Genomic DNA, 21,726 nt, shown 5'->3' with positions numbered 1-21,726 from the left:
CCCTTCTCAGGTAAATATGTGAATTACTCATAGGGGTTTTAACAGTGGGACACAGAGATAATTGTCTCAGTCAAGAGGGACATTGCGAGTTCAATGATGATGAACAAGAACAAATGTAACAATGTTACCTTATATCAATTTTGAAACAGTACATTTAACAATAAATTCCCTAAGGACAGCTTCTCAGGATGCATAATCTTAAATCGCATTTTTTTTCTGGAAAGAAGGGCTTTCTCTGTAAAATATGTTGGTGATTAATACTAGGGTGTACCTATTCTGGAAAACATTAAGGGGCCCATTTACTTAGCTCGAGTGAAGGTATAGAGGAAAAAAAAACTTCGAATTTCGAATGTTTTTTTTGGCTACTTCGACCATCGAATGGGCTACTTCGACCTTTGACTACGACTTTGACTTCGAATCAAACGTTTCGAGCTAAAATTCGTTTGACTATTCGATAGTCTAAGTACTGTCTCTTTAAGAAAAAACTTCGACCCCCTAGTTTGCCACCTAAAAGATACCGAAGTCAATGTTAGCCTATGGGGAAGGTCCCCATAGGCTTAGCAATGTTTTTTTGGTCGAACAAAAATCGTTTGATCGATATTCGAAGTCAAAGGATTTAACTTCGACAGTCGAATATCAAAGGTTAATTAACCCTCGATATTCGACCTTAAGTAAATTTGCCCCTAAGTGAGCAAACATGAGCAGTGAATATTATGTATAAACATTCAGATGCAGTTTTGAGTACTATATCAAGTGCAGGTCTAATGAAAAGGATTAAGGAGCATATTTCAGGCTGTTTTTCTATTTGGATGGGCAGTCTATTCACTATTTTCTGGATCAGATATTGAGTAAGACAAAGAAAAATTCTCTTAGAAAACGTTTGCACAATATGGACTTTGGTATTTTCCAAAATCTCTATTTAACAAAGGTGTGACCCAATGACAGAATTTAATAAAAGAAATGCAGCCCTGAGGCTGTCTTACTTCATCAGTCTACTCTATTTTCCATTAATATTGACAGATATTTGAATATTTCCATTATCCATTCATCTTCACTCATGGGGGCAAATTCACTAAAGCGCGAAGTGGCTAACGCTAGCGCAAATTCGCCAGCGTGACGTCATTTTGTTACTTTGCCGATTTACTAACGGGTGCTGGCGTAAATTCGCTAGCGGAGTGGACCTTCTCTAGCGCTACTTCAGACCCTTACGCCAGATGAAGTTGCGCTATGGCGAAGGGACGTAACTACGCTTATTCACTAACTTTCGGATTTTCATGAACGATAACTCTTGCGCCAGACTTGCCTTCGTCAAATGAGACCAGGCAAAGTGCAATAGAGTAGATAGGGCTTGCTTCAAAAAAAGTTGAAACGCTGGCGTCTTTTCCTTTTTTAAGGGTGATAGGCTGAAAAAGATCGTACATTTTTTTGGGGGTACCCTCCTTCCCCCCTACATTTCCTAACATATGGCACCTAAACTATACAGTGGGCACATGTATAGGGCAAAATAACAACTCTATTTTATTTTATGAAGCTTTCCCAGCTTGTGTAGTGTAATGTATTTGGTGCTACACATACGTCCATTGTACTTTAACTTGGCACCGTATGCAAATTAGGCATCGCTAGCGTAACTTTGCTTGACGAATTAACGCTAGTGCAACTTCGCTACCGTTCGCCTCCCTGAGCGCAACTTTGGATTTTAGTGAATTAGCGTAGCGCTGGCGAAACTACGCCTGGCGAAGTGCGGTGAAGTGTGGCGAAGCCTGCGCTAGCACAACTCCTCACCTTAGTGAATTTGCCCCATGATGTTTTAGAAACATATAATGGATACAAATCAAGGTTGTTATGGCTTTTGAGATTGTAACTTCAGTATATGGAGCTTGTGTCATTGCTTTCTTGTACCCACTTGACAGCCAGTTCAGACCAGCAAAGTTTTTTTGTAACGATTTTGAGAGTACAGGTGCATGGAGAATTTCTCCACCAGCATATTTAGAATTGTATTTTCCTTTCGAAATGTATTGTTATTTGCACCTCAATATTGTGATTCCATAAAATGTATCCTTTATTATTAATTAGGTAAAATCGTGTTACACGCAACCTTTCTTATGACATCAGCTACATCCATACCTATACTAACAATAGTAACTTCAAGCAATTGTATGTTCCTGCCTGTATATGCTTGCACTTGACCTGACACCACTTCAATGCCATACAACCAGATATTGTATTATACATGTCTGTTTGTGTTGTTAAAACCAATAAAAAATTGACGTTTAAAAATAAATGTTAAGCAGGGCTGGGACTAGGTGTAAGCAGAAGATGCACATGCCTATGGCAAAACAGTGCAGGATATTGGAACACTAGGTATGTGCCTCTTACTTCAGCTCTATTCTTATTTCTTAGTTGCTAATCATCAAGGGGAGAGGGGAAGTGGTAGCAGAAGAGAGAAGCAGTGAGCAGGTGGATTGAGATTTGCTGAGCAGTAAGCAGGGTGAAGGGGGGGGGGTGGAGTGGGTGATGTTGGATGCTTGACTTGAGTGCCCGTTATAGGTTGGCCCGATTCTGAAAAATACACCTGACACATTTCACATCAATCTGGCCCTTAAAGGAGAACTAAAGCAGAACTAAAGAAGTAGACTATAAATGTTGTACATTTTGTTTGGATTTCTGTAACAGCCCAAGGTAACCACAACCCTTTAGCAGTAAAGATCTGTGTCTCCAAAATGTCCCAGTAGCTCCCCATCTCATAATATCCAGGACACATAGAATAGAGTTGTCACAACATAAAACTGATTAAGTAATTAATACATTTAATTACTACATGGCAGCACAGAAACCAGTGCAAATAGCACAAGAATTTAATAATCAACCTTGTAGCTTCAGCTTATATTACAAACCAACCTCATTTTCTGCTTGATGATTTTCTATGACCCCTAAGCTTCTCAACAGTTGCTCAGAGCATACTGAGCATGCAGACACTTTCTAAGATGGTGACTCCCTGTGACAAGTTTGAAGTTCTGGATCATTGTTGCTATTGAGAAGCTGAAACTTTAGACTGGTGCGATAAGTTCAATATAAGGTATATAATGACATTTTTAGGATTTATTTCTCCTTTAATAAAACCATAGGCATGTCGCATAAGCCCAAAAACAATTTTATGTTAATTACAAAATAAGCATGTGGTAACACATTTAATCAAATACAAGTGGGGACTGATTTACTACCAGCACAGTAGCCATTACTGCCGGCGTCTAATTTTTGGCCAACGAAATGGGTCAAATTCACCCATCCTTAGTTATTATTCTAACCCTACACTAAGGGAATATACAACAGCAACCAAGAATGTTCATAGGGATACACCTGTGCATATTCATATTTTGCAATGTTTGACAACATAACTTAAGTTTCAAGATAACAAGATAAATGTTATGAGAACATAAGGCCACTTACCAAATGGGGACCTCACAGTGATTTGGGATTGCCATTTTTAATTTTTATGTTTACCCTGAAGGGTAAAATTATATTTGAATTGTATTATGTCATGAACTCTTGGATTCTATTGAATATATTTATCATGTACAGTAGTTACCTTTGATATAACTTTTAATATGATGTGGAGAGAGATATTCTGAGACAATTTGCAATTTGGTTTCATTTTTTAATACTTGTGTTTTTTGAGTTCTTTAGCTTTGTATTCAGCAGCTCAACTAGGCGATCGGAAAAATTGAATGCATTGGCAAATCACACATCACGCTGACCTGTATGAGGCCTGAATGAACCCAACATGTTTGCTCATCTCTAGCTATAAACTATATGAGAGACTAATGGCAGAGTATATTGTATTGCAACAAGATTATTCTGTCTATTTTTTTTTATTGTATAGAGTTATGTTAGTGTAAGGATGTTGACTTAGAGCACCCCTATTTTGAACTTGAAGGTTACAATATGCTCAATTTTTAAGTATTCCAGTATCTATATGCATACTGTATGTGACTTTTCAGTAGGCCATATGTTAAAAATTAACATTTCATATAAGGGATATTATGGTCCACAAACCAAAAAATTCTTATCTTACACACAAATACAAAAAATGTAAACAGATTTGATATCCTTGTATTTCAATAATTTTAATATCAAGTAATCCGTTACGTTTCAACCCTTCTAGCAAGGCAAATGGATCAGCGCTTTTGAATGAAAAAAGATTATATTCTCACTATATTCATGCTTGCTGCTCTTTCCTGAAGATTACAAGCAATGGTCAAATAAGTGGGAAAATGCTTAAAAATAGTCAATGTGATAGAAAAAAACATCTACAAGATACTGTGGAACCATGAAAAAACTGAGCTAAATGTACCTGAAATTTACAGGTAAAGATGGGGAGGGAAAGGTGCCTTATCTCACAGTTTCTTAGGAATGCTCCACAGTAGTGGACTTTTGGAAACAGGTTGATCAGTTACTATATGGGGTAGTATGCTACCACTTCCCTCTAGACCGATGGACATATTTGTTAGGCAAACTCAAACTATCATTCATCAAGTCTGCCCAGTGGTTGCTATATATCACATCCTAATGGCAATCAGACATTTACTTGGAGTTTAATGGAAACATGGAACCCTCCCACCATGGATTGAACTCTGTAACTGAGGAGGTAAAAAGAATGGAGCTTTTATCAGTTATTAACAGCATTAAGTTTGCCCCTGTGCAGTAACAGCATCCCTCCCAACATTTTGGAAATAGAAAGAGGAACAAAAAGATGTGCCATGCAGAGCGAGTTGATTTTTGACCATGCCTATTTTGTGGCCACATCCCCCTAATTACCATGTTCATTTTACAAAAATTGGCAAGTTATGAAAGTTTGAACAGATTTCTGTGTTTTTTTTATGTGTTATTACAGTTTTGCTAATGAAGGTGAATTGCCCTTTAACCTGCAAGTCACCATTTCCCCAAGAGACCTGATTATATTTAATTGTTACAATTGCTTCTTTGCTTATCTTAAATTGTAACAAAAGTAAAAACTTTCACCTGGCACATATTCTGGGCTCTCTGCCAAAAGCCAATTAAGTTAGAAACATTGTATCTTTTTATGGGCGTTCAGTGCAGGAGATCAAAGGGAAAGTCGGAACATTTCAGTAAAAATTGCGAGACTGTGGGTTGAGCTGTCAAAATCGGACTGTCCTGAGAAAAAACAGACAGTTGGGAGGTATGTAATAGCAACCAATAAAATGTTAGTGACCAATAATTGCTACTACTATTGCTGATTAGTTGCTAAGGGGTGCTAGTCCCAGAACTTTTATAACCTAACTGTATACTGTTCTTTAGTGAATTATATTTGTGAGCTTGGTATATAATTTTAGGGGCATATTTATTGTGCTGTGTAAAAAATGGCGGGATAATACACTACAGGCATAATACACCGCCAGGCTTCGCCGTGTAAAAAATGGCATACATTTTTTACATACTTTTTTTTAGAGTGACCTTTGCCGGAAGTAATGTAAAATAATGCAGCAAATCTGGAATTCGCATGACATAAAATCAATTATTTTACACAGCTTTTACACTGTTTTATCAGTGAATTTTGTTTATCACAGTATAAAAATATGCCCCTTAGCCCCCATAATTTGGCGAATGTGAGCTTAATCAGACATTACATATGAGCTTAAATTGTGATTAGTGATGGGCGAATTTATTTGCCAGGAGCGAATTTGCGGCGAATTCCCGCGATTCGCTGTTTTTAGGACGCCGAAAATGAGACGCCAGCGCCGTTTAACGAATTTTTCACTGTTTAGCCATGTGTGTACCATACAAAGACCCCTTTATGTAATAAAAGGAACTAAGTTTGCCCTAGTGCAGTAATAACAACCAATAAAATATTAAACAGGTGACCAGTAATTGCTACTTGCTGATTGGTTGATATGGGTTACTGTACCTGGGTGAACATGTCTTTTATTGCAAAATGTGCTGCTTACCCTTTAAATTATGTAAGTTCTCTGTACTCTGGACTTCTATGTCTGAATTCTGACTTCTATGCTGCATGGGAAAATCCCTAAATGTGCATGAACCTGCAATGAATCGGGTCATAAGATAGGCACAAGTGCTGAGTTAACACGGGCTTAGTGAATGTGCACAGTTAGTTCGCTGTGCCATTCATATTTCTGTTTTTGAGATCTCTACATGCAGCGCAAGGCAGAAGTTAATTACTGCACATTTTGTAAAAACCACAATATTTAGGAAAGATTTGTGGTTTGGCAGTTAGGAGTAGCCATATACGTTTGCCAATTTTGAATCAAAACCATGAGAACTTTCATAAAAATAAATAAAAGAGGTTTTAAGAAGGTACTTTAGCTAGGGGCAGCTGTCAAGACTAAACTGATTTATAAACATTGGAAAATAATAGCAACAATAACAACAATCTGCAATTGTTGAATTTTGAATTGTTTGAACAGTCTACAGTAAGTTTAAAATGCAAGGAAAGAGCTCATTGGTTGCTACTAGCAACTGCAACTGGGCAATTTAACACCTAAGTTGTTAAATCGGCCTCCGTGAGGTTGTTTGCAGTGACATAAATGAACATTAGAATTCTCTATTAACAATCTGGGGTCTCTAAATGACTTTTTTTTTTGTTTCCTACAAATACATGATATCAACTTATTTTTACATTCCCTGGCTTTTATCTTCCAGAATATTGTCTTTGTACCCGACAGCATGTAGGAGGAATAGTGCTGTATATATGACATTTGTTTTGATATGTGGTTTAAAAATAAACACTGTATTTGTGAAATATTATTATTTGCAATCATTTATACTATGGGGTTTTAAATTCATAGAAATGTGTGAAATTTAACAAAAGATATATTTTTGTACTATGAGATTTAGCGTTGCACTCTAGACTTACTGTATTTCTAGGGATTTCCATAGGGTTTTTGGTCCAGAAATCTCCATAAAGCTATCCTATGTATATTGGAACTAGTATACAGAAACCCATTATCCAAAAATAAACTTGTGTTTTCCTTGGAGTTGTATTTAAAAATAAATTGATATCCTCTTTTTCTGTGATACTAAAACAGTACTGTGTACTTGATTTTAACTTAGAATAAATCCATGTTATTGGCAAAACAATCCTATTGGATTTTTCCCTGTTTAAATCCAGGATTCCCAACTTTTCTTTTTTTTTACATGTGAGCCACATTCAAATGTAAAATAAGTTGGGGAGCAACGCAAGCATGAAAAAAGTCACTTGGCATGCTAAATAAGGGCTGTGATTGGATAATTGATTGCCCCTATTTAGACTGAAAGCCTGCAAGAGGCTCTGTTTGCAGTACATCTGGCTTTTGTGCAAGCAAAACTTGCCTCCAAGCCAGGAATTCAAAAATAAGCACAGATTTTGAGGCCACTGAGAGCAACATCCAAGTGGATGGTAAGTAACATGTTGCTCACAATCCTCTGGTTTAAATGTTAAAAGGTCTGTTATTCAGTGAATAACAAGGTCCTAAGCATACCACATAATATATCCCATAGCTGTATTGGTTTAGTCGACTCAATTTGGATAACTATGAAGCAAATAAAATACATTTATTTTTCTCTATTATAACTTGTCATGAATGTGTTTAGAATCTTGTCACCAAAGTACATACCACATACACAAAAACCTATGGTGCACCCCTCAACATTTTTTAAAAGTTTTCCTAGTTAAATGACCCTAAAGCAAAGGAAGAAAAAATGTTGAAAATGCACTTGGCTACCAGGCTGATTAAAACTGCCAGACCGAGAAGGGGTTAAGCATTACTAGTGATTCTCCTGGTTTTTTTATTGTGAAAAAGAAAAGAGCAATGCACGTTAGTAACGGGCACTTTTGTGGTGTGATTGTCCCTGAAACGTGCAGTGAGATGGTTAAAGAGTAGAAGAGAAAGCACTGCAGACATCCTATAGCAGTGCAGGAGGCGGGCTGCCGCAGCTGAAGCTCGGAGTGTGCTGGGGCAGCTGTGCTAATCAGACACAAGTCAGGTTAGACCAGTGTTGCTGCTCTTCTCCTGAATCTCCTGCTGGATTAAACACAACCTCCTCAGTCCCGCCGGAGTCGAGATCAGTGCACCGGCTGCTTCTGTCTCTTCTAAGAGCTCTTGTGTGCCACACTCACTACTGTCAGGATGGACATGCGGCTGCAGGCAAGGATGCTGCACTCAGTTCCTTGGGTTATCTTCAGTGGGCTGACTGTTCTCTGCCTCCTGCAAGGTAGGATCCAAGTCTTCTTCCCTCGCTTTCCCTGGTAGGCACCCAAAGTGCACAGCTAGGGCTGCCCATGCCCCCCCCCCCATTGCTTCTGGGAGTCATGTGAGGGTAACTTGCTTCCATAAGACTATTAAATACATTATACCTTACAATGGTATGTGAGATGCTTGTCGATTATACCTTGTTGCAGATAAAATGTGACAAAATCCAGGTGCAGTGAGCACCGTTACCTGCATGTGCCTGTGTGGGCTATGAACAGATGTTTCCATATCAGCCACTTCCTATGTTTTGCCAATAAATCATGCTAGTGATGCAGCTACTGCTTCATGTGGCTCTCTGGCACAGCTCCTAGATTGTAAACTCTCCACAACATTTATTGATTCGTCTTCATTGACCATTTTCTATGCTTTACTATTCAAAGGATAGTTATATGATCATTTCCAATGTTACCTTATAAAATCCAACCTAATAATAATTAATAAGCACTGACTGATACATTAAATGCTCTCTAATAGTATACAATTCTAGTGAAGGGAAAGAGACAATATCAGGATGCAGAGAGACGCTTCTGATATTATTCTGCAAGAAACTTGCTCACAGATGGTTAACTAGTGGTAGATGAAGCACTGCAGACATTAGAAGTTGCTTTATAGAATGGCAATCCCCCCACTCCCTGGTCATGGTCTGTGTAATAGCATCCCTTTACGCTGCAGTGCAAGCCATTCAGTACATCCATACCATGTTATGCCTGCCCTGTATGACTGGCAAGGATAGAGCTGATCTGTGAAAAGATCTCAGTAACAGTCATTTTCTGGAATGGGGAGTTTTAAATGGCCAAGCTTCTTATGAAAAGACTCCTTGTTTGCGGCTGAAATGTTTTGTGCATCCCTTCAAGCGCAGGGTGAATCTAACAGGGTGGGGGTCTCATAGTGACATCACTTCAGACTAATGGGGAGGTTTAAATTGAAACGACATTCATAGCAAAAAATCACCATAGATACCTGTAGGTATAAGCAGCTTTTGATTTTATTAAAAATATAAGGTGCAATATAGAATGTTTTACACATCTGTTTTTTTTTGTTTACAACATGTGCATTTTTATTGTTGTTACAAGAAATATATATTTACTGTAATATTTACTAGCAGCTACTGGCACTAATACCATTTCTGTTAGTCTCTGCTTGTTTTAAAATGTGTGCATTTTCTTTAGTCCTTGACTTTATTGCTCTATGTATCAATGTGTTGTAAATATATCAATATGTATAAACAGATTCAGATAATCCTAGGTGCAATACCTGTTGGGTGCTTGTTTTTGTTTAGAATGCTTTACTCTGCAGGTGTCTATTTGCGGAAACTCCAAATGTTATGCTGTCTCTCTATCTATATATCATCTATCTATCTCTATCATAAGGTATATATCTGAATATGAACCTATGCTCTTGCTGCTAATCATGAGTGCTGTGTATTCCAGTGAGTTAATTTGACATTCATCTTGGGAATACTGAAATATTGATTGGTGATCCCTGACAGCATGCTGAAAATTGAATTGATTGTGACAATGCCTGATAATGGCAAAAAAATGCACTGTGTGGCATTTGATATGTTTTGTGGAATCGAAGACAGCAGAGCAGCTTGCTCACGTAGTTATAAGCAGGGCTTAAATCACCATCCTTCAATTGGGCAAAGTATAGCCTCTATTGTTTTTTAAATGACAATTTAGAGTTTACTAGGTTTTAAAAATGACTTGTCTTGGTTCTTTATATGCCCTTAGCCTCTGTGTGCCCAGTCACCTCTTCTGCCAGGTTAAGTATATCATACAGTGTTATTCTTGCCCTAGCATGTATTACTATGCTCCCTGTGTTTCTGTGTATTCACATAACAAGGTTCATTTAAAGATCGATTGGAGTCTTCAGCACAAGGCAGGTTCAGCACTACACTGTGAATGGAATTGTGCACCCTTTTCCTGTAAATATATCCATGCATACAAATACACTCTATGTATGTATGCATCGGTATCTGGTGTGCAAATAGATATGTTACCATTACATTTGTACCAAACCATCTACCTGCCTGTACAATAGCTAAAGTACATAAAGTACAGGTCCTAACATACTAGGAGCAGTGACTATTTGGCAACTTACTAAGAATTGGTATTGAAACAGAACTTATGCACAATAATGCTTCTGCATTATAACATTTAGCTTAATGTGTGGGATGGGTAACAGAATATTATTTTCTGTGTGTTCAAAGACTGGATAGTAAGAAAAGCAGTGACTTGTGTTTCCCTTCACCTTGTGTAATAATGATGCCTGTGTGTGCTAGTTAATTCATGTACACATGCACACAGATAATTGACTATATGACACTAGAGGCTTCACCTATGCAAACTGAGCTGTCATGTATTACCTATTACTAATACTGCTGAAAGTTGTAACACCACTGCACAATATGCAAAATAAAAATACAAATGTCTGCTAATTAATTTAATAAGTAACCTCCAACAACAACCTCATTAAAAGGCCCATGTTAACACTTATAACTAGTTCTTTATTCTATTGCATGTATAAGATATTTCATTGTAAACATCAACTTTTCTTGGAAGCTGGTGCTAAATATTCCCAAGGCATTGAAGCTTGTAATAACACAGGGTGATAAATCATGTTCTTCTAAAACAGTTTATTAGCTTTGGGTTCCCATTGCAGTTAAACACCTCCCAGATCCTTCACAATAATAAAATGGCAGTAGTGGAATGTGTTTCTTAAACATCTGCATAAGTGCTACTTATTTAACAATGAATATGTAGAAGAAAATAAAATAAATGGTAATACGGCATATTAAAATGAGTACATTCTAAACTTCTTCTGAACCCTTTTTAGGTGGGGTCTGACTGGGCCAGCGGGACACTGGGAAAAAAAACCCGGAAGGCCCAGACCTGCCCCCCCGGCTGCCCCATAAAGCGCTGAACCTGTGATGTAGCGCTCACGCATGCACTCAGCAGGTTTGCATATGCAGGTTTGCATTCGCACGTGCTGGGCCCGGTAATTGGAGAGCGGGAGGGGGCCCCAGGGGACTGCCAGGAGGGCCCTTGGTTTGCAGCCCCGGTGGGCCTCTAAGGCTCCAATCTGACCCAGTTTTCAAGAAAATATCCTTAAAGGAGAAGGAAAGTTGTCTACCACTTGGGGATGCCAAATGTTAGGCACCCCCAAGTGAATGTATTTACTTACCTGAAACCCTGGGCCGGTGCTCCTACCAGCAGAAAACTGCACCGCTCCTACCAGCAGAAAACTGCACCGGCCCAGGGTTATTCCAGCGAGCACTATGGATTGCTTCTCTTTCGGTTATTCTTTCTTCAAATTTCCCAGGGCAGACGCATGCGCAGTAGAATGAAAAAGCCGACTTTTTTGTTTAAGTTCGGCTTTTCACTCTAATGCACATGCGCAGCCACGAGAAGAAAGAAGAAGCCGGAAGACAAGTGCTCTGTGTTGTTAGCTGGAATAACCACAGGCCGGTGCAGTTTTCTGCTGATAGGAGCACCGGCACCGCCAAGTGGTTATTGACTTTCCTTCTCCTTTAATGTTTTAAAGGTGAACCTTTTACAGAAAGTAACATTTTCTGTATCTCCCTTAACATATTTGGTCAGATATTATGTAAGCTTAGTTGTTACAGATCTTTTGCAGCTAAAATCAACAACAAACTTGTTGGAATTACATAGAAATAAATTCACCCTTAGGCTTCTTGCATACTGGTGATTAGAATTCTATTCTAGTTCAGTGAAGCAGAATTAGATATGACTGGAAAGTATCTATTCACTTGGACTGAGGTTGTAAGAAAGTTTCAGTATAATTAAAATTTCTATGGCATTTGCAGCTGGACTGCATAGTAAAAATGCACATCAGACTTCAAAACAAGTCAACGGATGTTATAAATTACAATTCTATTCACCCTGTCAGTCTGATTCTCTTTCAGACCAGTCATCTTGGTGTATGAGGTTTTAGAGGGCAGCCCAACAACACTGTGACACATGACACTTCACCCATTATTTTAATTTACTAGTCTTTAAATCTATTTGGAAGTCAACAATGATATACTGCAGTTGAATCTAGTTTCAACAATACAACAATGAGTGGAATGAGTGCTTCCAGCCAAATACTAACACATGGGGTGTACTGCTATTCCAGTATGAATTTGCACCACCAAACAAGTTGCAGCAAGGGAGAAAGCAACCTATGAATTTAAGATGTAATAAAGCTACAATTCCCAGACTTGGAAACTGGAGGCTGTAGCTAACCTGAAGTGATCTTGTTTTTAGCTCTGCTAATAGCTGGAGTTGCGCATGTATGATATGTTTTACAGACGTTCGTCTTCTCATATTAAAGGTGCCATATAGATCTAGGCCAACAATAAATATGGCGATGCATTTCATTTTTACTGTCCTGCCATTATTGAACACTGCGAACAATGAGTTTGTACTTGCCTATAGGGATAGGTGATTCCTACTGACTGCTGAAGGTAAAATGACTGACTTTAATAAAACTCAGGGCTTATGCTCAGCAGGGTCAAAGATAAGAAATGATCAACTAACCCCACAGGAAGATATGAGAAGGTGAAAATGAAATTTCAATATTAGAAAAACTGTAAAAAAATATAGAAAGCAGCTAAAATAGGTCTTTCTTCTTGTATACTATCTAAAAACAACTGAATGGAAAAAAGTATTTACAAGGTAAACTCCTTTAAGATGAGCTGGAATCCCTTGGCTATATATATGTAATGGAAACCGATGGTCTTCGCCAAGATGGCGTCCAAGATGGCGGCCTCCTGGATCCTGCTGGTCGCAGCACGATGACATCAGCATCTTTCCGCCCTCGGATTGGTCGCCGGCGTCGGAACGGACGCCGGCGTCAGAATGTGCGCCGGCGTCAGGACGCTGGCGTCAGTGCGTCAGCGTCCGCGTCATGACGTCAGCGCGTCCAAATTGGCGCCAAACCTAGGCCTATTTAAAGCAGCTTCAGACTCTCCTCAAATGCCCAATTATAGGTTTTAGCTTGCTACTCCTGGGTGTGATCTTGTGAAATCTTTGTTATTGTGTACCGACCTTTTGCCTGAATTCCTCGACCTTGAACCTCTTCTGCCTGGACTGACCTTGTTGCCTGTTGACCATTCTCTCGTCTCATCCTTATCTGTACTGCGAACTTGGACATTGCTACCTCCTCCCCTGGTCCTCACTACTCCTGAGGCCTTTGGGCCTTACAATATACCTAAAATTGCATATAAATCCATCTGAAATAAATAGACTCCCAAGAAGAGAGGCAATAACATGCTTTTAGCATCAACACCTGGGCAACCTGAGAACTTCTTAGTGACCTGATTTCTGTTATACAATGGTCCAAAATAGTATTAGATTGTATACAGGGCCATTCTGCACGTTTCTCTAGTGCTATTCTGAGCTATACAAATATAGGAATATCTGTTTTCTATACCTCTCAAATAAATGACAATTATGGATACCTAGATTTCATATATATATATATATCATATTAACACATCTTTGTATAGTCACCCTAATGAATCGGCTGGTTCATGGATTCATTGTCTATGGGATAGCACCAAGCCCACTCACATGCCTGACAGGATACTTTCTTTGGGATGTATACCAAAAAGCCAAGTATCATTTGTATCACAGATCACCAATGTTTGTTAGATGTAGCTGCAACCTCTAAATTATAAAAAAGATGAGAAAGGGCAAGTGTTTGTTTTAACTGAATTGACTTGTTTACTAAAGCTTGCTGAATGGTTGCTCAGAAATTGCTGGTAATTGCTTTATAGAGGAAAATATGAAAACAAGCTGTTTGATTATCTAACACTTTGAAAGGATTGTGTCACAAAAGAGACGGATTTTTTACTCAGCTGAGAAAACAATATTGTAAAAATTCACTCTTCCCTGTTCCCATGGTGCATTTTATACATACAATTAGTCTCCAAAAATTCACCTAACCAATGAAATGTTGAAAACTGCTGTTCTGAATAAGAAAAGGTATGCACAAGTGAGAGGCTGACAATCATTTTGACTTAATTCAGCCGAATTAAATTCCATAGCATATACCAATAATTTATTCTAGATTCAAAGCAAGGAAATTGATATATTATGCTATGTATAACTTTACATACAGACTGTCAATAAAATATAATGAATGCAACTTCAATTTCCTTATATAATAAATACTGAACTCAAGACTTTTTCATTCTCATTATATTGGGTTTAGATTTCAGGAAATACTTAACCTACAAACTACATTTCAAATGTATGCTATGAATTCCTAAGCTTATAATAAATATTTTATAATTCAACAACTAGAAATTCTAGATGCCTATACAAATAGGCAGGATATAAACAATGCCAATGTTAATACATTTTTATAGCCATGTGCATGCATGCAGTTTGTCACGCAGTCTACAATTTTGAATATTGTTAAATGCTTTTCTGTATTAAAAATGTTGTTTGTAACTTGCTGTAGTGTAGGGGCTCTGTAAACGCTGACCATTTATATGATGTGGACACAACTGTTCTAATACAAACACAATACACAACTACCATCTACCATCCAACTTGAGTGAGTCCCTTTAGATGCGCTATGAAGCAAAAACGAAGATACATAATATATTTTGGAAGATAGTGGCAGGGAAAACCGCTTTTTTTACATATTTTATAACCAGTGAGAATTTTTTTCCCATATTTATAATCCCTTTCCTAGCATTTTTTCCTCAATTAAAAGTTTTTATTTGCATTGTGTATGTAAAAACTTTTCAAAGCTTTTCACTCAGGTAGACAGAAAGATATTGGAGCAGGCTTAAAAGACTGAGATAAAATTAATACAGTTTTCTGGCTATTAAAATCTGGAAAATGCTTCTAGAGAAAATTAGCAGAAGGGAAGATGTGATAAGATCTGATTTATGAGCCATATCATTAACAGGCCTGGATTTGTGGAAAGGCCACAAAGGCCCGGGTCAAGGGTGGAAGAATTTTAGAGGGGGGAGGCATGCCACCCACCACACCTTCATTGGTTTGGAAGCACTGGAGATTCCTGTGCACTAATCCCTAGAATTCAATGCTGAAAATGTATGCATGTGCACAAAGGAAGGCGGTGGAACAGGGGCAATGAACAGCAGCAGGCCTTGGGGTGCCTGCTATGCAAATCTGGCCCTGATCATTAAACGTTGTTGTTTTAATGAGTGCAGAGAAAAGTTCTGTGATATTTCAGAATTCCACAAAAATATTCAGAATATTCAAAAGTATTAAAAAAATTCAAAACTGTGAAAAAAATTTGAACCAGTGGGGGAAAAGGTAACATTTCTCCAGGAAAAGACAAAACAGCATTTGGTAAATCTGCCCCTGAGAGTCCTTCCAATCAGAAATGTGCTGAGGATTGTGGGTTGGGTGCACAGGCTTTCATTCAAGCACATATTTTATTTAAGACAATAAATAAACATCTATGAAAACTGTATGTTTAACAAAACCTCCTACTTGGGTCAAGCCTAGGAATTCTCTCTTATAGCAGATAAGGATTTTGAAAAACTAATGATAACTCATATTCTTTTTGTAACAAAATTCCTGCAAAAAAAGTACAGTAACCATCATGTAGGCTGTAGGAAGTCTTAAAAATGTAATTGATTGTTTCAATTTTATTACTGGTGTTGACCCACATGGGTGAATGTTGAGGTCATTGTTGTCTACACATAGGTGGCATTCGTTTATTCCCATGCCAAAACATTCTTCAGAGTACATGCATCTAGCACCAAATTAATATTTATATAAAGTAGCATGTATTTGATATTAAATGCACATCTTAAAATAGCTAGGGATTGCTCTTTAAACAAAACCTTCTGAGTAATTCACTTTCTACTTGCTATGCACAATTCCAACTGCTTTCAGAGCACAAGAGAGTGAGAAGCTCAAAGGGGAAGTATAATGTTTATGATTCAGGTAACCTACTTCAACAGTAAGCTAAAAAGTGCCCAAAGAGCAACAACTAGTAGTAATGAGAGACTCTGTCCTGAAACATATTTAGGTGTTTCCTTTTTTTTTTACTGCATTGGGCATTTTTAGCAATGTTTTCTATGTCAACTTTTTCAGTGCAAAATACTTTGTAGTCTATACTCTCCTCTGTTAAAGTCTTTATAAAGTCTAGGTAAAAAAAATCAATTGCAGAGGGCATATATTTCAGCTGCTTATCGAACCTGTCTTTTTGTAAAGACATCCTGAAACAAAGTACAGATGAAGAAAAGGGCAGACTGAGAAACTGCCTTGCTAGTAGTTGTCGCTTTCAAAGAATGAAAATGCATCATTAGATTGGACAATGCTAAATCAATATCCTAATGATCATTGGATTATGATCACTTTTAAAATGAACAGATCTAGAGACACTTTAAAATAACAATCTCACTATAATCAATGTGCTCAGTAACAGAATGTTGTAATTCTATGTCTTTTAGCTCAGGAACCCTTAATCAACAAGTCAGGATACAATATTACTCACAGACAAATGAGTCTTTTAAAGTTGATGATTTTGCTTCACTAAATTCTCTAGAATGCTAGGAGGAATTTAAAGAAGGTTCAGTAACACAACAAATGAGTGCAATAGGACTCCATAAACGTCTGAATGCAGAGCTAGAGTTTATTTAGATACTTTTTGAAACACAAATGATTAAATTTAACCAGTATATATAGCAGCCAATCAGATATTTACTTACATTTTTGTACTTGCAGAAGGGCAATCAATTGTAATTGTTGATGATATGAATTGTTGTTTACAGCAGGGGCTGTTATGACTGTTTGACAGATTTGCATTGATTGAATATGATACTTGAGAATCTCTTCAAGTCATATTGTACTTAAAGATATTCACTCTATAGTAAAAATCGTAGGTCACAAATGGTGTAAATATAGCTTATTTGAAAATAACCAATGACATGCGCATGATTTACTGTATTAAGAAAAAATATAACAAATCAACTTGGGCATGGCTAGATCTTCCGCAGAAGGTATTTTCCCCACTAATCTTTTGGTAATGCAATCTGTTTAGTGCATAACTTAGGGCTCCTGGTACATATTTTAGGCCCCTAATTAGATTCTGTTTTTTTTTCTCCTGTTGCTACACCCCTGCACAAAAAGAATGGATTTTTTTTTTTTAATTTCCATACCTTTCATTTGTTTTTTATTGGTGGTGGTAGTAAGAAAACCACAGCAGCATCTTTCGACAGAGCCCTAAAGTCTGAAAGGTGATAATTGTTTAATGGAACATTTCCCAGAAATTTGAATGGCCTAATTTTAACAGTATGGCACTTATCATTTTTATCTCTGCTGTCAGAGGTTTAACCCTAATTTTATCTGTTGAAAAATATTGAAACCCATCCTACTTGTCACTGGGGTTTTTGCTTATGGCGATTTTTTTTGTCTTCACAACAAAATCGTCGCAACAAAATTTTTTTTCTGCCAAATTTTTGCAGCAGTTTTGTGAAAAAATTCGCTCATCACTAATAATTCTCAGAAATGTGATTTACAGAACAGTGTACATCTGCTGGTATATGTGCAAAAAGGGAAATCCTTACCAAGGCAACCCACCAGTCTGTACAGTTCCTCGGTAGACGGATCCCATTGAATTTAGCTTAAAAGTGTTCTATGCTAAAGTACAAGGCATTGTGAGAAGTATTAGTTGATGGGAAGCTGAAAATTGTTTTGTATTTTGATTTACAACTGGAATTATTATTAGTGATGTAGAGAATAAATGTAGAGTAAACAGTAGATATATAGCTATTTGGTTTAGCCTATTATTTAAATTACCGTTTTTTTTGTCTTTGTTTTAAGAACAAATGTTTGCAGAATATTGTTTCATTTACCACTTCAGCTGATTTGGAGTAAATGGTGTTGATATGTTGATAAGTGTGGGTCTTTACAAACCTGTTGAATATAGGAAATGCGTCGCCATAAGCAAACTCTATGATCTTTCTTACAATTTAACATTTAAAGATTATTTATGATTATGTGCATTCTCTTCTTCCAATATATATATATATATATATATATATATATATATATATATATATATATATATATATATATATATATATATATATAGTGGGAGATCGCTCTTTAGGTAGTAGCAGCAGCAACTCCAGTACACAGGTTTCCAGCTGATCTTTGTATGTGATTTTATTCCACACACCAGTTTACACACAAACATAAAAGTTCATAATCTTTTAGGAGGCAGACAACAAAATAGTTATTTTCCCTAAATTTCCTTTTCCCTAAATGATCCACAGCCCCACTTGGGCAATATAAGTCCAGCAAACAAAATAAACTGTTAACTCACAGTCCTTTGGAGATTACCTGTGCTTTTCTCCTGGAAGCCACTCACTCCCAAGCACTTTAGGGTAGTAGCTGGTAGCCAGTCCTTGCTACCAGAGAACTTGTCTCTTTGTGATAAAACTTGTACGCAGCAAATAAAGTCCTTATGCTCACATACAGGTAACATGCAGTTACAATGAACACTCTTCAATACAACCCCAATATATATATATAAACTTAGTCCATGTGGGTTCAGCACACCATATAGTAGAAAATGACCCAGGTGCTACTCTCATTATACAAAAATAGCAAAAAAGCGAGGTGCACACCAGGAGCCTTTATATGTATGGTCTTGAGAAAGGTCTTAGGCAAAGACCGAAATGTTGACCTGTTTTTAAAGATGTATTAAATAAAGAAAGAGATTTTTTTAACCTTCTAAAGGCTCCTGGTGTGCACCTCGCTTTTTTGCTATTTTATATATATATATATATATATATATATATATATATATATATAGATATATATATATATATATATAGTATATACAGAAATATCTCCAACTTAGTATCACAATAAATATAGTGAAGTCCTACACATAGTCCTTAAGTGGTGAATACATTTAGGTAGATAATAGCAAATGTGAGCAGTACAAATGGAAATGAAAACTAAAAATATATAAAAAAAATTCTAACTTGCTAAAACTTTCAGGGGTTAAAGATATGAAATGTAATTTTAAAGAAAACTATCTATAATCATGCTACCTTAAAAAAAAAAAAAAAAAAAAAAAAAGTTCTCCTGATCTACCTCCAGTTCTGCTCTAGGCTTGTAGGGTGGTGGAAATATAATATATGGTAAATAAAAATAGAGTCTCGGCATACTGAAGAAAGAAACCAGTAAATATCACAATGTATCCTTCATTGCTGGTCTTATACGATGTGTTTTTGGAGTACATCAATGGAAGCAAGGATACAGATGCCAAAATAAAGGAAATAAATGTATACTCCATCTATTTGGATCATAGATCAACTGATATCACTGTACTTAATCTTGCGCTCTGTGGCCTCCAATTCTTCCTTTGAAGCAGACCTAATACAATATGTAACTGTACAGAGGCCAAACCATATCATCATCTAATGCACATACTTTTTTGTATCTTAAGACATTTCTTTGATGATTTATGACTCCTGCTGCCACTGACAACAAGGCTATACAACATGTGATGAAGTTCTAATTGCACAGAGAAGGAGGGCATTCAAGCTTTAAAGATGTTTATATTAAGAAAGGGAAAGAGCTAATTATATGGTTGCATGCTGTGCTTTATTCCTACAGTTAAGGCTAATGGTCTATTGTAAAGCAGAAGTCTTGTTTAGCTATAAAAGTCTGACTAATTTTGCTGCTCTAGTCCTCTGAACCATAAGAAATCCAAACCTACAATTAGGTCCATAAATCTTTGGACAGAGACAACTTTTTTCGTAATTTTGGTTCTGTACCACATTAAATTTTAAATGAAACAACTCAGATGCAGTTGAACTACAGACTTTCAGCTTTAATTCAGTAGGTTGAACAAAAAGATTGCATAAAAATGAGGAACTAAAGCCTTTTTAACACAATCACTCAATTTCAGGGGCTCAAAAGCTATTGGACAAATTAAAAAACTGAAAAAAATGTTAATTTCTAATGAACTCATGGACATCACCAGATTCTGTTTCCTCCAGTTGCTGTTTGTTTGCGGGCCTTTCTGTCTGAAGCTTAGTCTTCAACAAGTGAAATGCACGCTCAATTGGGTTCAGATCAGGTGACTGACTTGGCCATTTAAGAATATTCCACTTCTTTGCTTTAAGAAACTCCTGGGTTGCTTTGGCTGTATGTTTTGGGTCATTGTCCATCTGTATTATGAAATGCCTCCCAATCAATTTGACTGCATTTAGCTGGATTTGAGCAGACAGTGTCTCTGAACACCTCAGAATTTATTCGGCTGCTTCTGTCCTGTGTCACATCATCAATAAAGGCATCTATGCCTATGATTAAGTACCAGAGGGTATGAAAAAAGTAAGGCGGAATATCATGTGGTCTGTATACTTTTTTAAAATGATTTTGTAATAAAGATATATGTTTAACTTAATATAGATTTACAGGATATTTTTTTTGGATTTTGGACTCGTTTTGAACTGGGGGTTTTATTCCAGTATTTATGGACCCTTTGGAGAGGTCCTTAAATGTGAAAATCCCATCATAATTAGATTTTTACATCATCGATAAACACTAGTGCCCCAGTGCCACTGGCAGCCTTGTACGCCCAAGCCATCACATTGCCTCCACCATGTTTTAAAGTTGATGTGGTATGCTTTGGATCATGAGCTGTTCCACACCTTCTCCATACTTTTATTTTTGGTAGAGGCTGATCTTGGTTTCATCTGTCCAAAGAATGTTTTTCCAGAACTTTGCTGGCTTTTTTAGATGTTTTTTAGCAAAGTCCAATCTAGCCTTTCTATACTTAACACCCTCTGTATTTACTTTCATGCAGTCTTCTCTTTAAAACAGACTTGGATATTGATACGCCTACCTCCTGGAGAGTGCTGTTCACTTGTTTGGCTGTTGTGAAGGGGTTTTTCGTGTGTTTTTTTTCTGTTTTTGCAGCTTCAGGATGGCTTGTTTCACCTGCATGGAGAGCTCCTTTGACTGCATGTTGTCTATTTACAGCAAAATCTTCCACATACAAGCACCCCCCCCCCCCCTCAAATCAACTCCAGGGCTTTTATCTGCTTCATTGATAATGACATAACGAAGGAATTGCCCACACCTGCCCATGAAATAGCCTTTAAGTAATTTGTCCAATTACTTATGAGCCCGTGAAATGAAGTGATTGTGTTTAAAAAAGGCTTTAGTTCCTTACATTTTTATGCAATCTTTTTGTTCAACCCACTGAATTAAAGATGAAAGTCTGCAGTTCAGCTGCATCTGAGTTGTTTCATTTAAAATTCATTGTGGTAATGTACAGAACCAAAATTAGAAAAAAGTTGTCTCTGTCCAAAGATTTATGGGCCTAACTGTACATGCAGTGATTCATTTAAGACCTATAGGCAGAATATCTTCCTTCATATTGGTAGCAGATTTGTAGCTGATTGTCTGTGCATATTTACCTATAACACTTGTCACCTAAGTTC

At 37.1% G+C, this 21,726-nt stretch overlaps 1 protein-coding gene across 3 annotated transcripts in view; it reads left to right on the top strand.

Annotated features, from left to right (window-relative positions):
* Positions 1–7,936: 7,936 nt before the first annotated feature.
* Positions 7,937–21,726, top strand: part of ntm.S (neurotrimin S homeolog) — a 778,399-nt gene continuing 764,609 nt past the window's right edge. For 2 of the 3 annotated variants that reach the window (XM_018227680.2, XM_018227679.2), the window contains exon 1: positions 7,938–8,226. In XM_018227680.2, coding sequence (XP_018083169.2) covers positions 8,142–8,226 — 85 coding nt within the window. In that variant the 5' untranslated portion in view covers positions 7,938–8,141. Of the gene's footprint in view, positions 8,227–21,726 lie in introns of all 3 variants that reach the window. The other variant, XM_041571292.1, reaches the window with a different exon arrangement.

Source organism: Xenopus laevis, chromosome 7S, assembly GCF_017654675.1.
Source record: "Xenopus laevis strain J_2021 chromosome 7S, Xenopus_laevis_v10.1, whole genome shotgun sequence".
Lineage (NCBI taxonomy): Eukaryota > Metazoa > Chordata > Amphibia > Anura > Pipidae > Xenopus > Xenopus laevis.
The sequence above is the reverse complement of the archived record's forward strand: the minus strand, read 5'-3'. Positions and strand labels throughout refer to the sequence as shown.